We start from the raw sequence: 20,644 nt of genomic DNA, 5'->3' as shown, positions 1-20,644 counted from the left end.
AAAAAACCTGAAATTATGGTTTGGCCACTTGTGAATAGGAAAAAAGAAACAACTTTAGCATCTTCCCCCCAAATTTTAGAAGCAGGTTAATAAGATATATTACTAGCTAGGTCCGTGTCTATAATTTCTATAAAGGAAATGGACCAAAAAGCTGTATCAAATAACCTTAGTTTGAGAAAAAATTCAAGGTCATAGTCCCAGATAGATGCAGCTACTTAAATGACAGAATGATGAGGCATCTAGTTTCTTAGACATCTGAGCAGAATGAATAAACTTGAACTAAAGTACTTGATGCCAATTTTCCTTACTGGACCATTCTGTAAAAATTTCTGGATTAGTTGCCACTAGTCACATAAGTGTGTTTATTCATGTTAATGAAGACACTTTGTTGAATTATGCTTTATCTCATCAAATACTGCTGTTGGCTACACCACTGTACTATTGCCTATAAAAAGAGAAGCCCTCAACCCCTCTTGAAGAGCTTTTAATGTCATCTTTGTCAGCTCTGTTTTATACACTTGCCCATTTCACTTTATCCTTCCTGACTACATTAACATTTATTTCCATACTGCATAGATGAAATGAACTGCGCTATTGTTTTTTACAAATCACAAGACATCTTGGTAGCAGGCCTCTGATATCTGCCAGACCTCTGTTCTGGCAGATACAGTAAAACTCACCCAAACAGAAATTCTTTCTTAGAAATGACAAGTGTTTTAATGTAAAGTTACTTACAGTGTAATATGCTGTATCATTTCCTGCCCTTTCTGGAGGAAGACAGCCTATGCACACCTCCCTTCCTGACCAGTCACAAGCATTTGAAATGGGAATATAGGCAGAGACATTGTTTACCATTTCATTTCTAGCAACTAGCAGTTCAGTAACTTTACTTCCTTCTGCCCGACCATGGTATTTCAGAGATGTCAATACTCTGATGTTGGCAAACTGACCAATACTGACAAGATGTGAAAACGGACCTTAAGCCTCTACCATCAGAAGGATTTGATTCCAGATGAAATGCAAATGTGCCCTGATAAAAAGATAACTATATGTCCTTGCCTACAGCTTATGTTCTCAGTGTTCTTCCATTGCAGTGCAGTCTAGTATGGTATCCTTGAGTCACTTTGAGCATATAAAATGTTATATATTATGGTACATATCCTCAGGTGTTGCAACCACAAATGGATAAATATGACCCAGACTGATCAAAATTATAGAATGTGTGTTCCCAATACTGCCTGAAAAAGATTGAAGTAAACCCAATTTAAAGCTCTATTGACTAGTCTGAAACAAAAGTTTTGGAAAAAGGTGGGAAAGCATTGCTACAATCACTTTTATACTGTGCATTCATCCTCCTCTTGTTACATGAGAGTTTATTGTCTCCCATTTATCTTGAGTACAGAGTTAAGAATCTTGATTATGGACTGCCCTTGCAATGTGTACTTCCTTTAAAGCAGCGCATGCTGAGAAAATCCCAAAGATCCTATACAAATGGAGGATGATACAGTTGCTCCCTGCCAAATCATCTGGAGTTTGGGGTAACCTATAGAGTTTACCTACTGAGACTTGTAAAGCAATTACCTGCACTAATATGAAAAGTGAGAAAGATTTCATGCATCTTCTAAGACAACATGAACCAAAAGATAATCGAAAAGTCCAATTTATAAACATTTTCTTTTCTACTTGAGGAAGTGGAAACTTGAACAAAATTTTCTTCTTCATATAATTTTAACTTTCTTCTTCCTATTTAACAGACAAGATGAAATCTCAGTTTGATGTGGTTAATATGAATTATTGTTTGTAAGACTTGCAAAAGTGACTGAAGCTTAAGTTTGATGTAAAAGGAATATCAATAGGTATGGAAACATACTCATTAAAACCACTATTTGTGAGGGTCAGTTGCTCTTGTTAGTGATCTTTCTACTCATACCATATTAATGCCAAGAGGAAAACAGGTACTTTTTTACTCCAAAAATATAAAAAGAAAAGACAAATGAAGACTAGACCTTGGTGATATTCAAAAGATAATTCAAGGACTATTGATGATTAATGGAATAATTGCTGATAGTCTGCAGAGAGCTATCTGGTTATCAGGTCTCCCATTTTCTAAGTAATCTGCTTCATGAAAAGATAACTGAAACCTATAAATATGAATTTCATAGTAGTATGTTTCAATATAGCCTATTGTTCTAATTAGTATGTGGGTGCTAGGTAAGTACAGAGAGGAGAGGAGAATAATGTTTTCACATGTCAGAGTCTGGGAATTAATGACTGACAAAAACTTACAGATAAGCATCATAAAAAAAAGCAAAGCAGCTCACTTTTAAAGTCCATACTCGAAACTGATATCATTGAAAAATCTGCTTTTGCTGTTTTTCATCCCATCCAAGACTAGATTTTCGGGGAACTTGTCATTTTACTGCATGTCAGGAAGCATTTCTTGGGCTCTCAGCCTACATTTTCTTTCCTGTTCTAAAAATCTCTCCAGCTCATTTTTTTAGGGCCCTTTCATGCCTTCCTCCATGTGGGTACTTACACCCTTCAAGTTCTTTCAGATGATTACCACCTCTGATCAACATATACCTGTAATTTGTCATTTTAAACATATGAACAAAACCCCATTCTCGGTGGTGGGAGAAAGATCTCTCCCACACTTACTCAGAGAACTGGAAAAAAAATAAAAGTCCTAGCTAGCCTGTATCCTTCTGGGGAAGATTCTACAAGGAAAGGCAATTTCTCTGCACAGAGGAAGAGCCTAAACTCCTCCTCGTGCCTTTGAAATTCTCCTCTCTCAGTTTTCCATCCACTTCTGTAATCTAGCTGTGCTAAAGGACACCTACAAGATACAAGTGTCAGCTTGGGAACAGCTAGCAGAAAAAACATCTAAATGGAAAAGCGCACTTTCATAATTAAACTCAAGTCTCTCTCTTTGTATTGCCTCCTTCATTTCTCTTTCTATAATTCTGCTTGTATTATTCTGACAAGGACTTCCGTAAACTCCCAAGATGCCAACCTGAAACTGACAAGAATGGTGGCAAAAATACCTAAAGCACAAATTCTTTTGACAGCCTAACGGGATCCTGTTGTCTGCTGGAATCACCTTTCATTTTTCCCCTGTGCATTTCTTCTGCTCTGCCCTCTGCACACACCTCAGCAACAGCCTGAGGGTGTCAGGCATAATTCTGCAAAGACACAGAGAAGGAAAAGAAAATGCCAAATGTCAAGTCTACCCCATGACCTCCTACTACTATATAAACTGAAAATGGAAATTGTGGGAAAGTGGCCTGTTAGCTTCTGAAGTGTTGATAGATTTAATTGGTTTCCAAGTGTTTTTATAGCTACACTGGAGAGATATCTGTGTTTAGCATAGGATGCAGTGTCCACTGAAATCAATTAGACTCTTCATACCAACTTCAGTGGGCTGAAGGTTGACCCTGGTTTCCAATGTGACAGTTCTGTATAAAACCAACCTACTGATGTGCATTTGTAAAGGATGAATATAAAACACTCATTCCACGGGCATGTAAAAATGAGGCAATGAGGGACATTCTGAAGTTTTGTATTATAAACACAAGTTCAGTGAAACTGGTTAGAAGCTTAAGAGCTTATACATATGCTGTTAAATAACAATAAAAGAAGCTTTTTGCAGTTACTGCTGATGTCATTTCCACTGTTACTGGTCCAATACTGCTTTATGTGGTTCTTCTGAAGGAAATGTTTGCTGGCATCACTAGCCCTAATCATTCAGTTCTATTGCCAGTTAAGTCCAAGAAGTAATGTTCAAACGAAATACCGAAAAACACACTGTGAAAAAAGGATAACTATGCAAAGTTAAACGACTGACTGATAAAAACTAAAACTACAGCATTTAGTTAACACTTCCCTTTGAATTTTTGCCATTCTGAGTGGCTCTTCTTCTAAAACAGAGACTCTCCACTACAGGAATGGAAAGCTGATATCTGCATCTGTATGCACTCAATTCGATGTTCCTATCACAGTTACTTGCCTTCCCTTGCCACAGATGCTGATGTGGATATGTCAGCTGTCTATGCAGATATGTCATAGAGACAAAACAAGTGAAATAATAGTAGATGCTAACAAGCAAACTGATGATAAATATTTAATTTATATAATTACAATATTTTAATGTGAGCATTGCTTTAATAATGTTATTTCTGCTTACACATTATCAGTACCTAGAGCTTGCATGGGAAGGAGTTGTAGTATGAAGTATGATGTCCCATGGGTGTGAAAGGTCAAGTTTAATCTTCCAAACATCTGTAAGTTTCTTTTCAACATTTCAAAGGCAAATAAAATTCACTTGAACAAACTTGTCATATAAATAACTTTCAGTACTGGAGATATGAATTCAGAGTAAAACTGGAGAAAACATAGTCCCTGCTGGGTGAAAAAAGCTTAACATACCCTGGAAGTCAGAAGCAGCTGGCTGGAGCGGCCATAGCATCCTTAAATGGGAGGTTTTCTAAGCAACAAATAGCAGGCACAGATTTTCAGTGGGAATAATGTGATGTGCCTACTATATTATTCAATATAGTTATTCAATAGTTAAATATTTAATATTATATAATAGTTAATAGTTTTAATAGTTTAATATTTAATATTATATAATAGGTAATATCTTAACAGTTTATGCCTTTGCAGGGAACTGCAGAGATGACGAAAGTGTGCAGTAAAGTCAGATTCCCTGTGAAAGTCTTGGCAGTGGCTCTCACAAAGTAACTGGTCAAGGAAAGGAGAGGTTGGCAGTACTTGGCTTTTGTGCAGCCTGAATGCAGATAGCACAGCCCACTCAGACTGATGCTCAGGGACTCTGGGAGGCAGGAGACTTCCTTGTGCTTGCTGACTTTGGTATAGTTATCACAGTCATGACAGTTGTCATAAGCTAGCAGTTCTCTTGCATGGGGTAGTGGTCTTGGTGTGGAATATACTGCCAAGAAGGGAATAGGGTCTATAGCCTTGCCGGCTGCCAGTGAACACCAGGTCTTCCCTGTTTTCCTAATCCAGAACTTTGTTGTAAATTGGTATTTATAATACTTATTATAGTGACATACAGAGCAAAGAAACCAGAATTAAATGACCTCAGAAAATACAGCTAACTGATCTTTTCAGAAGAATAGGCATCTCATTTTAAAATATCTTTTTTCCCCCTAACTTAGCTTACACTATAATATTCTCATGCATTAGCTTTTCCTTTCTTTTCCATTTTCCTTTTCTCATTCTTTCAATATTCCTTCACCCTCATTCCTACTTTTCCTGTGTCAGCTGCCAGTCTAACAAGAAAAAAAAGCAGGGGAGGAGGGGGGAAAGGAATGAATGGGGTAAGAGACAGGGAGTGTGGGATACAAATACGGGAAAGAATAAGAGGAATACGAAACAAGAAAGCAGCACATTTCAAAATCAACCCTCTTTGATAAAAAGCACAAAAGAAATCATTACAAAGAAATAAAAAAATTGCCTGTTTGAAATCATCAGAATGAAAATAACAAAAAAAAAATTATTTCTGTTTCCTCATCTCCATCCTTAGTATAATTTTATTGGAGAATGGACACTGCTTTTTGACAAGGAAATTTGTTTAAATATCCAGAATTTAACAAAAGGATCTGTTACTTTAGAACAAGAATGCTGGTGAATAGAACAAGACTTCCTGTGCTTTGTCTGGCTAATCATACAATCATAGAATAGTTTGGATTGGAAGGAACATTAAAGATCATCTAGTTCTAGTGACCCTGCCATGGGCAGGGAATGAAGGAATAATTTTCAGCACTGTCCATCATTTATTATCTGAGACATTCAGTTAATGCAGCTCATTTTTCCTTGTGTCAGTTTTCAACAAAGACATGTGCCGGATTGTCTTTAGTCCATATTTTTTCCCAAACAGAACATATTGGGTTTTCTTACATTCAGTTTGAAATAGCCCTGTTAAATAGATGGGGCAAATATCTAATGTAAAGAAGAAATCTTTGGCTTGATTCTTATCTGTTATTGCTATAAATCAGGGATAATTTTTCTAAGGTAAGTGGAGTCACATGAATGTAAATCCAGATAACAGAAGGAGGTGCTTGCTCCTCTTAAGCATTTGTGACTTTTTCTAAGCAAGGCTTTGGTTTAAACAGGAGCAGTGATAAATCCTTAATAGATACCTATTGTTCACAGTCAAATGGCCTTTTAGGTCAGCTGCTGAATTACCATGACTTATTAAGCAGTGGTATCTCTTCCATTCAGTGCCTGGTGTTGAGTGGTATGTTCCTGACAAGCAGAAGAAAATCCAATTATCTACTTTTCTTTCTTACTTCTTCAGGAAATGCTTCAATGTTTAATAAAGCATCTGGCCATATAATACAGTTGTTGGTAGGGTGTCTTTAAGAGAATTATATTTTTATAACTCTTTTTCATAACAGTTTTGACAGACAACCAATTTGCTGCTGCAGCTATTGGAAGAAAACAGCATTAAGTCTGTGCCTGGACAAACTCAGTAGGATAATGTTGTGAAAAAGTCACAGAAAATATGCTATTGTATTTTTCATTCCAATCCTTTTGGACCAGCCAGCTCATCTTAGGAAGGTTGCTGTGAATTGTACAACCCCAAATGGGAGCTACCTGTCATAAAATAATTGTTTCTCTGAAGAGTAAACTATTACATGTTTTTCACAACTCTGCTGAAGTCAATTTTCAGAAATCCTTCAAAACCAGATAAAGGGCCATAGAGTTTTGAGTTATAGGAGACATCCAGCTCCTGAGAATATGGAGACTTGTGTGTCAGCCTTTCCTCTACAACAGAGTATCTCAGACTCTTTTGGAGGGTTTCTTGGCTTTTTTGTGTTTTTGCCATTGCTTCATGGTAGAAACAAACTTGGCAGGTAGAAATTTGTTCAAAACCATACGTGTATCTCACCCAAACTTGGAAGCTTAGCAATTCTTCTGAATAATTCATATTTGATACAGGCTCAGTTTGCTTTTCTGGTTATTTCCAGGGTAAAGTGCAGGAGAATCTGGCTGGATTCTTGCTATTTTTACAGCAAGGGTACAGGGTAGTTTTCTGTTCTTTATAAATCATAATAAATGTAACTGGGAGGACTTTTGAATCTTAACAACTAGATTTTCTGTGGAGAATAAATAGTGCCTTAAGAATATATTTCATTGTCTTCAAATGCCACGGGAACCCTCTGACCTTTAAATGTAAACTTTCAAATTTGTGGGAAGAGGTTTAGCCAAAAGATTCTCATTAACATTTGTGGTCATTAATAAGCTGAATCCTTTTCTGCTGAAATAAAGCTTACCTCTATGCCACAGACTATGAAGCTATATGATGAAACTCAGAGGAAATGCTAATACCAAATATGCTTTCAGAACTCTTTTTGCAAAGTTCTCTTACTACAGGTATGGGCATATCCTGGACTCATTTTCATGTGGTCCTGATGGTTAAAACCTGATGGTATTCTGACTTGAGATGTTCAAAGATTTACTTAATGCTTCTGTGGTGCTGGAATATCAAATGCTTTTTGTCAATAAGCAGAATGATTTTTACAATATACATTCTTGTATATTCTACTCATTCTCTTGAAAGGCAGAGGACCTGAGAACCTGTGTAAGTACACTGGCTGCTTCATCACTAGCATTTTCTGTACATTCAGCTGCATTTTCTATGAACTTCTGACAAAATTTTCAGAGTTTGGGGATATATTTATTTCATCTGATGATTCAGGTTCTGCCTTTCTCTGAATTTTACCAATTCCTGGGCAGTAGATTTCTTAGTCAGCACTGTAGTATGTCATTAATTCTTTTTATTTCACCATTAGCAGTGAGGCAGTTAACCTTTACATGAACATTATACTTTATAGATCCATATATTTTTAAGGCCAGGGGGGACTGCTGTGTTAGTCTAAGCTGACCTCCCATGTTGCAAGAAGTATTATTACTTACAGAAGTTTGAGAACTGAGTGAATTCTCTTACTTCTCTAGGGCAGTACGAAAACTCCCCCTGACTTTGTGGATCAAGACTTCATGTCTGCATGACGTTTTCCTTGAACTGATGTGTAAAAACACTTAAATTCATTCCAGGTTTGGTGCTGTCATCTCAGTAAGACAATTCACTGAAGCAAGCTGAGAGCTAAAGTCAGAAGAGACTGCCTGTGTTCAAAAGAACTTACAGAGGCAGAAAAGGCTTTTGGGGCACTTTTTGGCCATACGAGAGACTGGTCCAACACAGGTCATATTTTGTTTTTATTTACAGGTCCTATTGGGTAAGGATTCAGGTCCTTTCTAGGCTCGGTTGGTAAACTTGATGAGACTGAAAGAGAAGATAGCAAGGCAATTCCCTTCCACTACCACTACTGAGAGCAAACCCTACTGGACACACCAGGGTGTTACCTCTTGATTACATTTTTTTCCCTACACTTCCAACTAGATGACAGGGAAATGAACTCACAACTTCTCTTCAGCCCAGAGTATGTTCAGTCCTCTGATAGTCTCAGCTGTTTGAAAGTGCTTCTCTTCTGCCCAGTGGGCTCAGCCACCAAGAACAAATGTAGCATGTGTTGGGGTTTCTCCTCAAGTTGGCTAGGTTCAACAAGCAGAGTTCCTTTTGTTGCTGCAAACATTTTTGTGTGCCTCAGTGCCTGCCTCAGCTGTTCTCCTTTGTTCCTGTCTTCTGTGCAATGTCATTGCAGAGGAAGGTTAGACATGAAACCTATGATTATTCAGGGATTATTTAGCTTCTAGTGTGAATCAAAGAGTGCCTGGAAAGCTCTCAGGAGTTAATGAAAGTTCAACAGCCATCTTATTTTGCACTTTTCCTTTGAATTTCTCAGTGATAAAGGGACAAAAAACTAAAAGCAGTTGCTTGCCTCTGTAATTCACAGATCAAGAGTAGGTGTCCTTTTGGCCTCCTACAATATCATACGTCCACAAACAGCATAACAGCCAAAAGACAGCTAAAAGTTTAAGCTAGACTGAAAGTAAACATGTAATCGTACACTGTTGCCATGTAATAGGGCTTAATTTGGTTTTCAAAAGGCAGGTGTCCAACACCCCGTGGGATTCCCTGAGATACCAATGGCACCTGCACAGGGCTGGCAGGTAGGACACAAGAGCTATGGACAACCCACACCTTCCAGAGCAGCATATGAGGACTGAGCACGATTACTGAGGGCATCTCAGAATTCTGACTCTGAATGCCTGTGCTTGAGCAACTGAATTGAATCCTAAGTGACTGAGTGAAGTTTAAACTTAGCATTTTTAAAGTGCTAAAATCAAATCACCTGCAGCAGTAGCAGAATTAACTTTGTTTCCAAACCCAAATATGTCTACATTTGTTAGTATTGAGCTGTCTCCATCACTGCTTTTAAAGAAAACTGTATTTCTGTTTTCTGCTACCATTACTGTCTATAAAACACTGTGACAACAAGCCCTCCATGTATGTAAGTTTAGAAAATAAGGCCACCTTTCTGCCCATTATGGTTTTATGACTTTCAATGGCTCCATTTATTTTGGCGCGAGTTACAGCATAAGGCGATTTTACTACTCGATAGCTTTTGGGTGCAATCCGTTCTTCACTTAGTAAACAGATGAAGCTCTCAGCCTGAATTCTTTAACTGAAAAAAAGAGGCTGGAGATAAACTTAGGAGGCAGAAAGACTTTCCATGCTTCACTATATTCTCCAAAAAGAAAATCACAAAATACATGGATGATAAGCCAAGTTTTCAAAGAGAGGAGAAGACTGGAAAATCTTAATGAAATTATATCACCAAACACTGCCTGTGTTAGTTACATTATCTAGCCACATAAGTATGTGTGCTGGGATGGAGTACATTTTGCTGAATAAGCTGAAAATGCTGCCTCAAGAGAACAGGCTGACTTCAGCTTTATTCAATTGCTCTGCTTTCAGGCCATTTTCTGATATTTCAAAGTGACTGGCAGAATCAAGCCAAATTCACAAACCCAGTAATTCAAAGTGATATAAATTACGACCTTTAAGATCAGAATGGATATTTCTGAGAAAATTTCAGGAAAGTACTATATAGTTATTGTAGAGCAGGTGGCTTTATGGCTGCTGTGTGCGGAAGGTGACATGAATGTTCATGAGGAATTCACCGCATGAGGGTGTACCAAGTAATCGGATAAGTTGCTGTAACCAAGTCAGTGACAAAAGATTTGTTACTGTGTCTAGATGTGAGGATCAAACACTGCCAGAAATGGTGTGGTGGTATTGTAGGATTAATATCAGATATTGCATCCAGCCTGCAACTGGCAGAGTCACACGTATCATTATTGCAGTGGGCATGATTGCCCACAGAACACTGAGAATAATACTATACTAAAGAAACTGTTTATGAAACCACATATCATGGGAAAAGTATCCTAAAGGAGTTGCTATGGTAAAGGGAAAAAATTCCTGTGTGTCTTATCAAGAAATATGATGCGGTACAAAATGCTACATCTAGAGATAATGCACATGATGCTCTGTGTACCAGCAGGCATCCTTATTGCACAATGAGTAAAACAGACTTCCAGTGAAGAAGTATAGAGTTACCTGACCATGAGGACAATGTAAGAATTAAAAATATTATAAAGAAATATAAGGAAATGAGAGCTTGAAGACAGGATATAATAGTTCAAATAGGAAATGTTTACTTGCTTGGTGCAAAATGAGCTCTAAATACAATAAATAGTTAGAAAGACAGATGGGCAGAAAGATAAGTGAGGGAAAGTAAAAAGCCACAGAAAACTTTGCAAAGGCTGGATTTGCAGCAACAGAAAATTGTTCTTTATGAAATGAAGCACTGCAGTCTTTCCAGTCAGATGAAAGCTGCAACTTATTCTAAAAGCAAATCCACCAAGAAATTTTAAAGCTGGAAATACTTATGTCCCCAAAAATCACTTTTAAAAAGATGAAAACATGTTACCTGATTTGGCAACGGAGTTTCAGAAATACCTTTGCAGCAGTGAACCCATTCTATAGCATCTCCCATCAGGATGTGAAGAAAATAGTTGATATTAGCTTGGATGGTGCTCAGCTTCCTGAGCTGTAAGCTGAATGAGGTTTACCGAAGTCACAAGCACCTTTACTTTGTGCAGCCAAACAAAACAAGACCTGTTTTCCAATACTGTGAAGTTAGCAGTTATTCCGACATAAGAAATGCCTGTACCATAAACCAATTGAGTTTCATCATTCTACATTGCATTCAAATGCGGCTTTCATCCATCTGCTGCATGTGCTGCTATGTGTTCAAGGACAAAACTGATCACCTTCTAGATATGCAGGTCTGGATATGGAGTTCAAGAAAGTCAAGGCACAGATCATCACTGGGAGCTTTTCAGACTTTTGTGTCTTTCTCATAGTTGCATTAAAACTGATTTAATGAATAGTTTTGTTCCATGACTGCATTAGTCCATTTTTAATAAAAGGAGCATTTATTCCAAACTTAGTATTCTTCAACATTCTGATTAATTCCGTACTGAAATTTTAGAAAGTTTAATGTCCTAAGTCATCGTTTGACTAAGCTTACTGAAACTATTGGCTCAGTTATGAATTCATTATCTTTTATTTCCTACATATCTCTGATATGCAAATTGTTATAGCAGTGAAATATGTCTGACTGCTTTGCTCCCAGTTAATGCAGTATTAATATAAAAATGAACTTCCTTACATTTTGAGATACCTTTTTACTTATATCAAATTAATGTTTGAAATTGCTTGATAGAGTCCTGCAGTTGCCAGAGTTTGGGGTGTTATTTCGTTGTGTGGGTTTTTTTTTGGTTTGGGTTTTCTTTTTTAAATTTTATTTTTTATTTATTTTTTTATTAATACGGCAGTTATTTTGCATCGGCACGAATGTGTGTGGAACTTTTGTATATCATCTGTTTGTGAGATGCTGACTTTTCTAAATCACAGGTTAATTATTTCAACCTAAAATTTCACCTTTGGAGGACTGTCTGTTCTAACAGTAAAAGTGGCATGTAAAGACCTTATGTAGATAGAAGAGGAAAGCCCGTCAAAATATTGTCCCCATGACGCTAATGTCCTGTTCACACCCATCCTTTCATACTGTACCTCTGAAGTGTTTTAAATGCCAGAGATTGAAAGAAAAGAGGCTGTGCAGCTGAAGAAAGAAGAGAGATTTCAAATGAAGAAATAAATTATTCTGTCAGTCTATAGTAGATAAGATAAAAACCACTGGGCTAAATTGCAGCAAGTGATAGATAGGGCAGACATTGGGAATAACATACTGTGTGGATACTGAAGCTCTGGGACAGACTGTCTAGAGAAGCTGTGGAGTATCTGCTGCTGGAGGATTTTAAATACCACTCAGACAAGCATCCATCAGGATGGGGTATAGATAAACTAGGCAATCTCTTAAAATCCCTTCCAGTTTTATTTTTTATGATTCTGTGAGTAGGCTTGTCATACTGAAATATTTCTCTGATTAGGGTCCTGTGCTATCCCTTGCCTACTGTAAGGCCATTTTTCCTTATGTTGTTAGAGATCTATGATGATGAATAAAAGACAGATGTCTAGTTTGCTCTCAGAAGCTGATTTTTCAGCTAGTCAGCATATGAAGATGCTGACAGATTTCCAACAGAGCTCAGTTCTAGAAGCATCCTTGTTTCAGATATAATGGGACATTTTAGGTCAAGCATCCTGACATTTTCTAAAAATTTGCTTAAGTAAAGATCACTATCATACTCAGACACACGACTGCATTCCCGTAACTCACCTAGTTACAGAATTATGTTGGAGGAGAATCCTCAACCTCATGTGGTTCCACTGAGGTTTAAATTGAGAAGTTTTACCAGCCTCCTGCAGTGAGACAAGATCAAGCCTGAGATCAGTTGCTAAGTCTCAGCTGTCATATGGGAACTTGTTAAGCTATAGCACTGTGGTTAATGAATGTCTTCAAAGATTAATTCACATTGAAGAAAATATTTCAGGAGTCCAGGAGCCAAACACTAACCGATACTGTTCCTTAGCTTCCATTTTAAGCCAGTCTAGCGGCACACTATGAACCTGTAAAGATGCTTGTTCTGGCCACCTATAGTTCTTATGCAGTTAAAATGTTTGAATGAAATTTCTAAATTGATTTTGAAAATGGCACCTAGACTTTGAATTTAGCTGCTTTAGTTTTAGGTGCTATTCAGGTGCTTTTGAAGAAGTCATAGTTAGCCCTTTTTGAAATCTTCAAGGACACACTTAACTATATGCACCTACACAAACACTGCTGAAGAGGAATGGATGAGAGCATATACTCCTGGATATATGTACTTTCAAACATATTTCTCAGCTCTTTATCACAGCTAAATAAGACAAACTCTCTTGGAATTTTGATTCTATATGCCCAGCTGTCCTGAAGGAATACCCAAAGCAGGATGCTGAGGGCAACGTAACTGTAAGTCAAAGTCAACAGCAAGAACTGTCTAGAGTTTTAAACCGCTCCAGAGAAAGCACAGTACCAACATTAGTCTTAATACAGTTATTTCCTTATCCACCATCTCATATTTACTTTGGTTTTATTCCAGTATTCCCTTTTGGTTCCTGAATGTCCTGATTTTAAACTATTTAATTCTGAATGTGAATTAGCATCTTTGATATCAAACACCTACACAAACACCTTTTTGTCTTACTTGCATTTTATTTTTTTTCAGATCAGGTGCCTAATTGTAGCTTATAGGATTGCAGGGCACTTGGATTTTAATTATATGAAGTTCAGGCAAAAGTGACTATAAAAGCATCAAAGAAAAATAATAGTTTGTAAGTGCAAGCGAAGAGATGCTGAGATTTACATAATGGATTTAGTCAGACACCCCTACTGTTTTATAGAAGGAAAAGTGCACATACACAATAAATAAATTACACTGTGCCATCAGTATGCTGCATCTAACTGCATTAGTGGTTCCATTTGCTCCCTCATGACTTAGGTAGGAGAACATATTGGAAAACACATATTTCTTAATTATACTATTTAAATGGTTTGATAAATCTGCTGATAGATGTCAGAAACATCTTTTTATTGCTCCTATTTATATTTAAATTATATTTAAGTTATTTATATTTAAAATAAATCCTTCAAGATCTCAAAGTATTGAAAAAATGCTACTGCCACAGTAAGACCCATCAGTGGCTTGAACCAAAATCTTGTTCTTTGACCTATTCCATCTTCAGGCTGCCTTGCTGCATGTGCTTTTCGTAGTGCCCACCTTCCAAATCTGCTCAGTTCAGGAAGAGCTGTGTAAACCATCTCCTTCCTGATGAGGACATTTTGATCTATGTTTCAACAATTCATTCCAAAATGATTTTCTTGAAATGCTGTTCAGATTCGGCAAATTTCATTTTAATGTGGCAATGTACTGGTTAGAAATTGTTAAATTATTAAATACATTTTTGTGGAGACTGAACCTTGTTTGAAAAGGAAGCATATAGAAATTGGATTTTTTTTGATGAAATTAATGAATATATTTGGCTTCCAGATTTCTTTTTATCCTCTTCCTCCGCATTTTTTCCCTGTGTTTTTCTGTGCCTTTTTTATTTTAAAAAGGGTAAGAAAAGGAAGGACTTAAATATGGTAAAAAATAGGGAAAACAAAAAAATGTAAAAATACTGGAAGTTTTCAGTTAAAATTCTATGTATTTTCCTTTTTTTTTTTTTTTTTTAATTAAGAAACTTTAGAATTAACCTTTTCTGTAGTTTTGAAATTGTTAGTATTTTAATTTTGGCCAGCTCACTTCTTGTCTCTGTTCAGTGCATTTATGCACTGGAATACATGAGAAAATCTGATATATGTGTATGCTTCCACTTGCAATACAAAAATAAAACAAATTAAGGAATGTGTTACTTGAGGTCATAGACAGGATACATTATGGACTTGATTTTGCAAGACACTGAACGCCTGCAGCTTGCCTTGCACCGAGTGAATTTAAGGCACTTGTCACATGACCTGCTCTTCTGTTGGCTTAGTTGCAATGGAAAAGGCAGAGCAGTAACAACAGAAATGGAAGATGACGGCAGGAACAGTCTGGTTGATGGTTCCATAGGGGTGATGGAAACAGCTCTTCTCAAAGGGTCTTTGTCGAGGAATATAGAAGTAACACAAAGGAAGATAGCATGAGCAAAGGAAAAATGAAGATTTAAGAAGAATAGAGAATATTTTAAAACAAGCACAAACTATTTCTGGAGCAATAACTGCTCTAAGTAAAAGTTACCAACCCAGATGAATCACATCTACGCAAGGGGGCTAATTTAAAATTTAAAAGCATTTTATCAGACAAAGAGAAATAAGTGATAGCAAGTGATTCAGTCCTTAGGTAGACTGCTTATCTTTTTCTCTTATGCGGCATCTCAAAGCATGCAGTGATATTCAGATGGAACGAAGCTGGGCCACAATGACTGGGCACTATCAGATAGGTCCTTCCACCAGTCTCTGACTTCATCTAGGTCACTGGAAGACTGGTACCCAGCTTAGTAGGGACTGGTGCTTCGGTCTGCCATTCCAGCCACCCACACTGCAGATATTTTGAGGTCAGGCAGCTGTGAAGAAATAGTTAAAACTTGACCCTTGGCACAAAGAAAGAATCCGGTGAAGAACTGGAAACCCCTATAAAACCCTGTAAAAAGGAAACCCTCCCTTTAGCCACCAGAAGAATGACGATTTTGCCACCTAACTACTGCTCGCTGCCTAGACTCAGGCTCAGAACACGCTCATTGCTGGGGGCTCCCTCCTGCTGCTGAGGTCATTTGTTTCACCTGATGATGGCCTGCAGAAAATGGAGGGTATCATTTAAGTGCTTTTATGAGTATCTTTATTTGCCTGAGAACACATACTATACTTCCAGCTGGTGTATTCCCCATATATACTCTCTGCACGGTTCAGTGATCTCAGTGCCTTTTCAATAATTCAGGCCATGTGCTCTGGCTATGCCATCTTGGGAAAGGAGCCCAGTGCAGTATTGGAGCGCTGCGCTTCCTATAGGAAGGAGGAAGACATACATGTTGTAGGCTTCCCTGTGTTCGCTGTATCTTTGCTTTCAGCTTGATTTTCAGTCTTGCAGAAGAGAGGTCCAACCCCTCAGACAAAGGTCAAATGTTCTTCAGTGGGAAATTCTCTGGAAAGGTGACGACAGCATCAAACTTTTCTGCATGAAAAAAGGTATTTTCCTCACTGAAAAGTCAAATCGCAGAAGCAAGATATTTTTGTCTTTTGTGATATAATGCAGCTGGAAACATGCTGCCTACGATGGGAGGCCAAAAAAGAGCGTTGCTTTGTTTTATTCCCAGGTTTTTCAGCTCACAATCTTTTCTGTTAATAAATTCAGTCAAAAGAGAGGATTGCAAGGAAAGCCATCACTCCATGAACAACATCTCACCACTGGCACGACCCAGAGATTTACACGGACCCTCGGCCTGACTCCCGCAGGAGGCTCCGCTGCCCACCCACCCTCGCCGGGCAACCACCATCTTGTTCCGCGCACCCCCGGCGCAAGCAGCCGCGGCGCGTCTCTGCGCAACGCTCCCCATCATTCCGCCGCGGAGATCCGCGCTGCGGCCGCCGCCCCCCACACCACGTTGGCGGCGGCTCGGCGCTGCGCTGCGCGGAGGAGAGAGGAGTAGCGCTGCGTGTGCGCTGCCTCCGCGCCCGCCTCTCTCCGCGCCCCCCGCCCCGCGCGGCTCCTGCGGGGCGTTTTCGGCGTCCGAGGGCAGGTGCCGCTGCGCGCCTGTGTGTGTGAACGTGTGTGCAAGGCGGGGCAGCGCAGCAGGCAGCCCCGCGCCGGCTGGTACCATCTGGGAGCCGGGGCGTGGAGCGGAGGAGGGCGCAGGAGGGGGACGAGCATCCTCAAGGCCGAGGCTCCGTGTGGCTTTCCGGGCTCCGCGCCGACGAGCGGAAAGCTCTTCGGTACCGGTACCGGCGAAGCACCTGCGGATCGGCTTCCCTCCTCCTCCCTGCTGTGGGTTTTTTTTTCGTTTTTTGGTTTTTTCCTCTTTTTTTTTTTTTTTTTTAGTTTGGTGTTGCTGGGGGTTTGTTTTTTGGTTTTGTTTGGTTTTTTTTAGCCCTCCCTCAAATCCAGGGAGACGCTTCCGAAGCGGGGCGAGCGCTGATCTTACGTAAATGGTGCTGCTCCGGGGAGGGCAGCCCCCCTGCCAGCCCCGGGCCAGGGGAGCGTCCCCGGGCGCCGCTCGCCCTGCCTAGCGGCCGGGCTCCTCGCTGCCGCTGCAGCCCGGCCTGAGATCCGCTCCAGCACCGGCAGCGGCACCGGCAGCGGCACCGTTAGCGGCACCGGCAGCGGCGGGGACTAGCGGCGAGCGGCAGCCGGTATCCCGCAGCCCCGTCCCCGGCGAGTTTCGGCACCTCCGCGGACCGGCTGTGGGGATGCTGCGGCGCGCCGGAGCCCGCGGCGGGGAGGGCGCTATGTCAGAGAGATAACGCGGCTCTGCCAGCAGCCCGGGGCCAGTGTCGGTGCCAGCCCTCCCCCGGGACCTGGCTGCCTGGGAGCCGCTCGCTTCTCGGCGGCCGGACTGGCAGCGGCGGCGGTGCCGGGGAGCCGCGGGGCGAGGCCCTGCGGGGCCGGGGAGCGTCGGCCGGGCGAGCCGGGGCACCCCGCCTGCGGGGGGCAAGCGGCCGGGAGGCTGAGGAGCGCCGGCAGCAGAGGCGGGGAGGAGGAGGGCAGCGCCATGACTCATTTGCAGGCAGGTCTCTCCCCGGAGACTCTGGAGAAAGCCCGGCTGGAGCTGAACGAGAACCCTGACACCTTGCACCAGGACATCCAGGAGGTGCGGGACATGGTGATCACCCGGCCGGACATCGGCTTCCTCCGCACCGACGATGCCTTCATCCTGCGGTTCCTGCGGGCCAGGAAGTTTCAGCACTTCGAGGCGTTTCGACTCCTGGCCCAGTACTTTGAATATCGCCAGCAGAATCTGGACATGTTCAAGAGCTTCAAGGCCACAGACCCGGGCATCAAGCAGGCGCTGAAGGATGGTTTCCCCGGTGGGCTGGCGAACCTGGACCACTATGGCAGGAAGATCCTCGTCCTTTTTGCTGCCAACTGGGACCAGAGCAGGTAAATGCAGAGCCACTCACCTGCCCTAACCCTTTCTTCCCCCGGGCAGCGCATAGGAAAAGCTGTACCAGAGCAGAGAGAGGATGGGTGGGCAGTGGGGACACAGCCGGCTCTGCCCACAACGAGCTGGGCAGCAGCCTGGAAGGCAGAGGGGGAAGAGAACGAAGAAATGAAATTAAATTTCATGTCTTAAGGCCTTTTCAGCCTGCTTATCCTCCAGGGACCGAATTTTGGGAGGGAAGTAGGAACTGCTCCAGTGCTCTTCTCAACTGGTTGATAGGAGGTTTACACCCTTCTGCTCCCCCTTAGCCGAGGTGAGCTGGCACGGTAGATGATGTGCGTATGCTCCTGACAAAGGCTGGTTGCACTCTCAGTGCTGGTCTCCCTGCTTTGACACACACAGACCAGCTCAGCTGCCACAGAAGAAAGTGGGCAATGCTGTGGGTAAAACAAGAGTATCCATCATGGCTTTTGAGCTGAAAAGTTTGCCTGTGCAAGAAGGTGAGGCTCCCAAATACTTTCCCTCAGCTAAAGAAAGCATTTCCTGAGCCACCTGGAAATGCCAGGATGGAAGTGACAGTAACCACTTCTTTTCCCTACTCATGGTGCTCCAAGTGTGAATTCCCAGATCCAAGCACACTAAGCTTCGGTAGCAAATTGAAGGAGGCTAGTGCAGTCCCTAGAACAATTTCAGATCCTTTTTGGGACTACTCTAGTCTGAAGATGACTTAGCAGGCTGACCCAAGAGCTGTCTCTCACCGAGGCCCGTTCTTTTAGCAGTCGGCTTGATACTATGTGACACTATTTGGTTATTCTAAATACCTAATTGATTGTCATGCTCAGTTTCTTCCACAATCTAAAATTATATCCACAAAATTTGCTTGATTTTCAGAAGTAAATGAAGGAATCCGTTAAGAGCATACTCTCATAAACCTACTCCTGTAAGCACTTCATCGTTTCCCTAGGATCGCAACCTGCAAGCATGTCTAACATCTGAAGCACTGCTCAGTGAGAAAACTTAAAATCTTGCTAGTTGCCTGACATGAACCCAAACCATCTTTTGTGCAGTCAACACAAGCTGGGCACAGGCAGTGCTGGGTGCTCCGTGCAGATATCCCCAGCTCAGCTATTTTGAAACGTGGGGGGGGACATAAACAGCTAGCAGTGTGGATAGAAAGGACTGAATTTGGGGGATCGATATGCTTAAGCTTGCCCTTTAAGCGTGTAGCTGTCCTCTTGCAGGCTGTGTGGATAGCCACTGCAGGGAGTGATCCCACAGCTCCCTGCACCAGTCAGCGTTACAGCTAGGGATGGCTGCTGGCCCACCATGGCTTTCCTCACTTCCAGACAGGGTGGCCACATCCACACTGCCTATGGGGAGAGTTTCCTGGCCCTTGCTAACCCATGAATCATGTCCAGGCACTGGAAAAAAGCTGTCTGGCACAAGTCAAAACTGTCCACGACCAGGCAAACAAGAAGAAAGTGTAGATGAACATACGCAGAGTTGGTGCCAGCATCCTTTTACTGCTTCGGTTTTCTAGCAGATGAAGCCAAGGCAGCTGAGTGAGGAAGCAGTGGTGATGAGGCTAAGGATTCTCTGAATGGGCTTCATTTTCCATGTAAGGACCTTCCTTGTTTCCCCCATAAGGACCAGGTCAACTTTTTATTTTAAAAACAACTCCATAAACTCTTAGAAATCCCTGAAGGAAGAATTAGTAAATAAATAGATACTGTATACTGTATCGTTATTTCTTATTAATGAAAAAACCCCCAAAGCTTTATGTGATGTTTTTGAGGTCATTAGTTCCTAGTCAAAAGAACACCAAGAATTCAAGTTCAGAAATAAAGTAGCATTAAAAAAAAATAATTGCCATGCGAAAAGGTGTATTTTCTTCTTAATTTTGGATGTGCTAATATTTAAATTATATGAGATCACTGGCACAATAGAAAATGTATTTTTTTTCACGAAGTCCTATTGGTACAGTTATTATTATTTATTTTATAATAGCGAAGTGACTGGAGTTCACCAGAGTACCTAATTCTTGCAAATTGTGTGCTTATTGCTTTTCAGCACTGTATGCCCACAGTACGCCTCTCCTCCAGAGCGAGGGATTTATTTTCAGATAAACCACTCAGACAAAGAGGAGAGAGCTGAAGCGCAGCTGCAGGGAGTGGTTTGCTCCAAGGCACATGACAAGTCAGTGACAGATCTGGGAATGGAGCTAGGTCACTTTCTTTTCTAATTAATTTAGTGTCTTCCATTATCTGATGTTCAGCAACTGAAGCTTGGGAGCACTGTGTATGGAACTTACACTAGAGCTGCTGTGCAATATGTCTCAAGCTTATTCCTTAACTGACCTGAGAGCTTGTAGCGCATAAAGCACTGTTCCTTTTACAGTAACAGTGGGAGGATTACTCCTTGAAGTCTGCCTTGTTAGGACCTCTTTATATGCTTCATAAACTGAATTAATAGAGCACAGCACGCCTCCACATTTATCATGTGTGTACAACTTATTATGGCATGTAACAATTAGAAATAAAAAGTTCCAATTTGTTATTTAAATGAAGAGCAGACATA

The 20,644-nt window shown here is 40.9% G+C and overlaps 1 protein-coding gene across 1 annotated transcript in view; it reads left to right on the top strand.

The window, feature by feature from the left end:
• Window positions 1-15,799: 15,799 nt before the first annotated feature.
• CLVS2 (clavesin 2) overlaps window positions 15,800-20,644 on the top strand; it is a 53,016-nt gene continuing 48,171 nt past the window's right edge. The window contains exon 1 of the mRNA XM_030490250.1: window positions 15,800-18,066. Coding sequence (XP_030346110.1) covers window positions 17,678-18,066 — 389 coding nt within the window. The 5' untranslated portion in view covers window positions 15,800-17,677. The remainder of the gene's footprint in view (window positions 18,067-20,644) is intronic.

Source organism: Strigops habroptila, chromosome 6 (genome assembly GCF_004027225.2).
Source record: "Strigops habroptila isolate Jane chromosome 6, bStrHab1.2.pri, whole genome shotgun sequence".
In the NCBI taxonomy this organism is placed as follows: domain Eukaryota; kingdom Metazoa; phylum Chordata; class Aves; order Psittaciformes; family Psittacidae; genus Strigops; species Strigops habroptila.
This window is presented reverse-complemented; position numbering and strand designations above follow the sequence as displayed.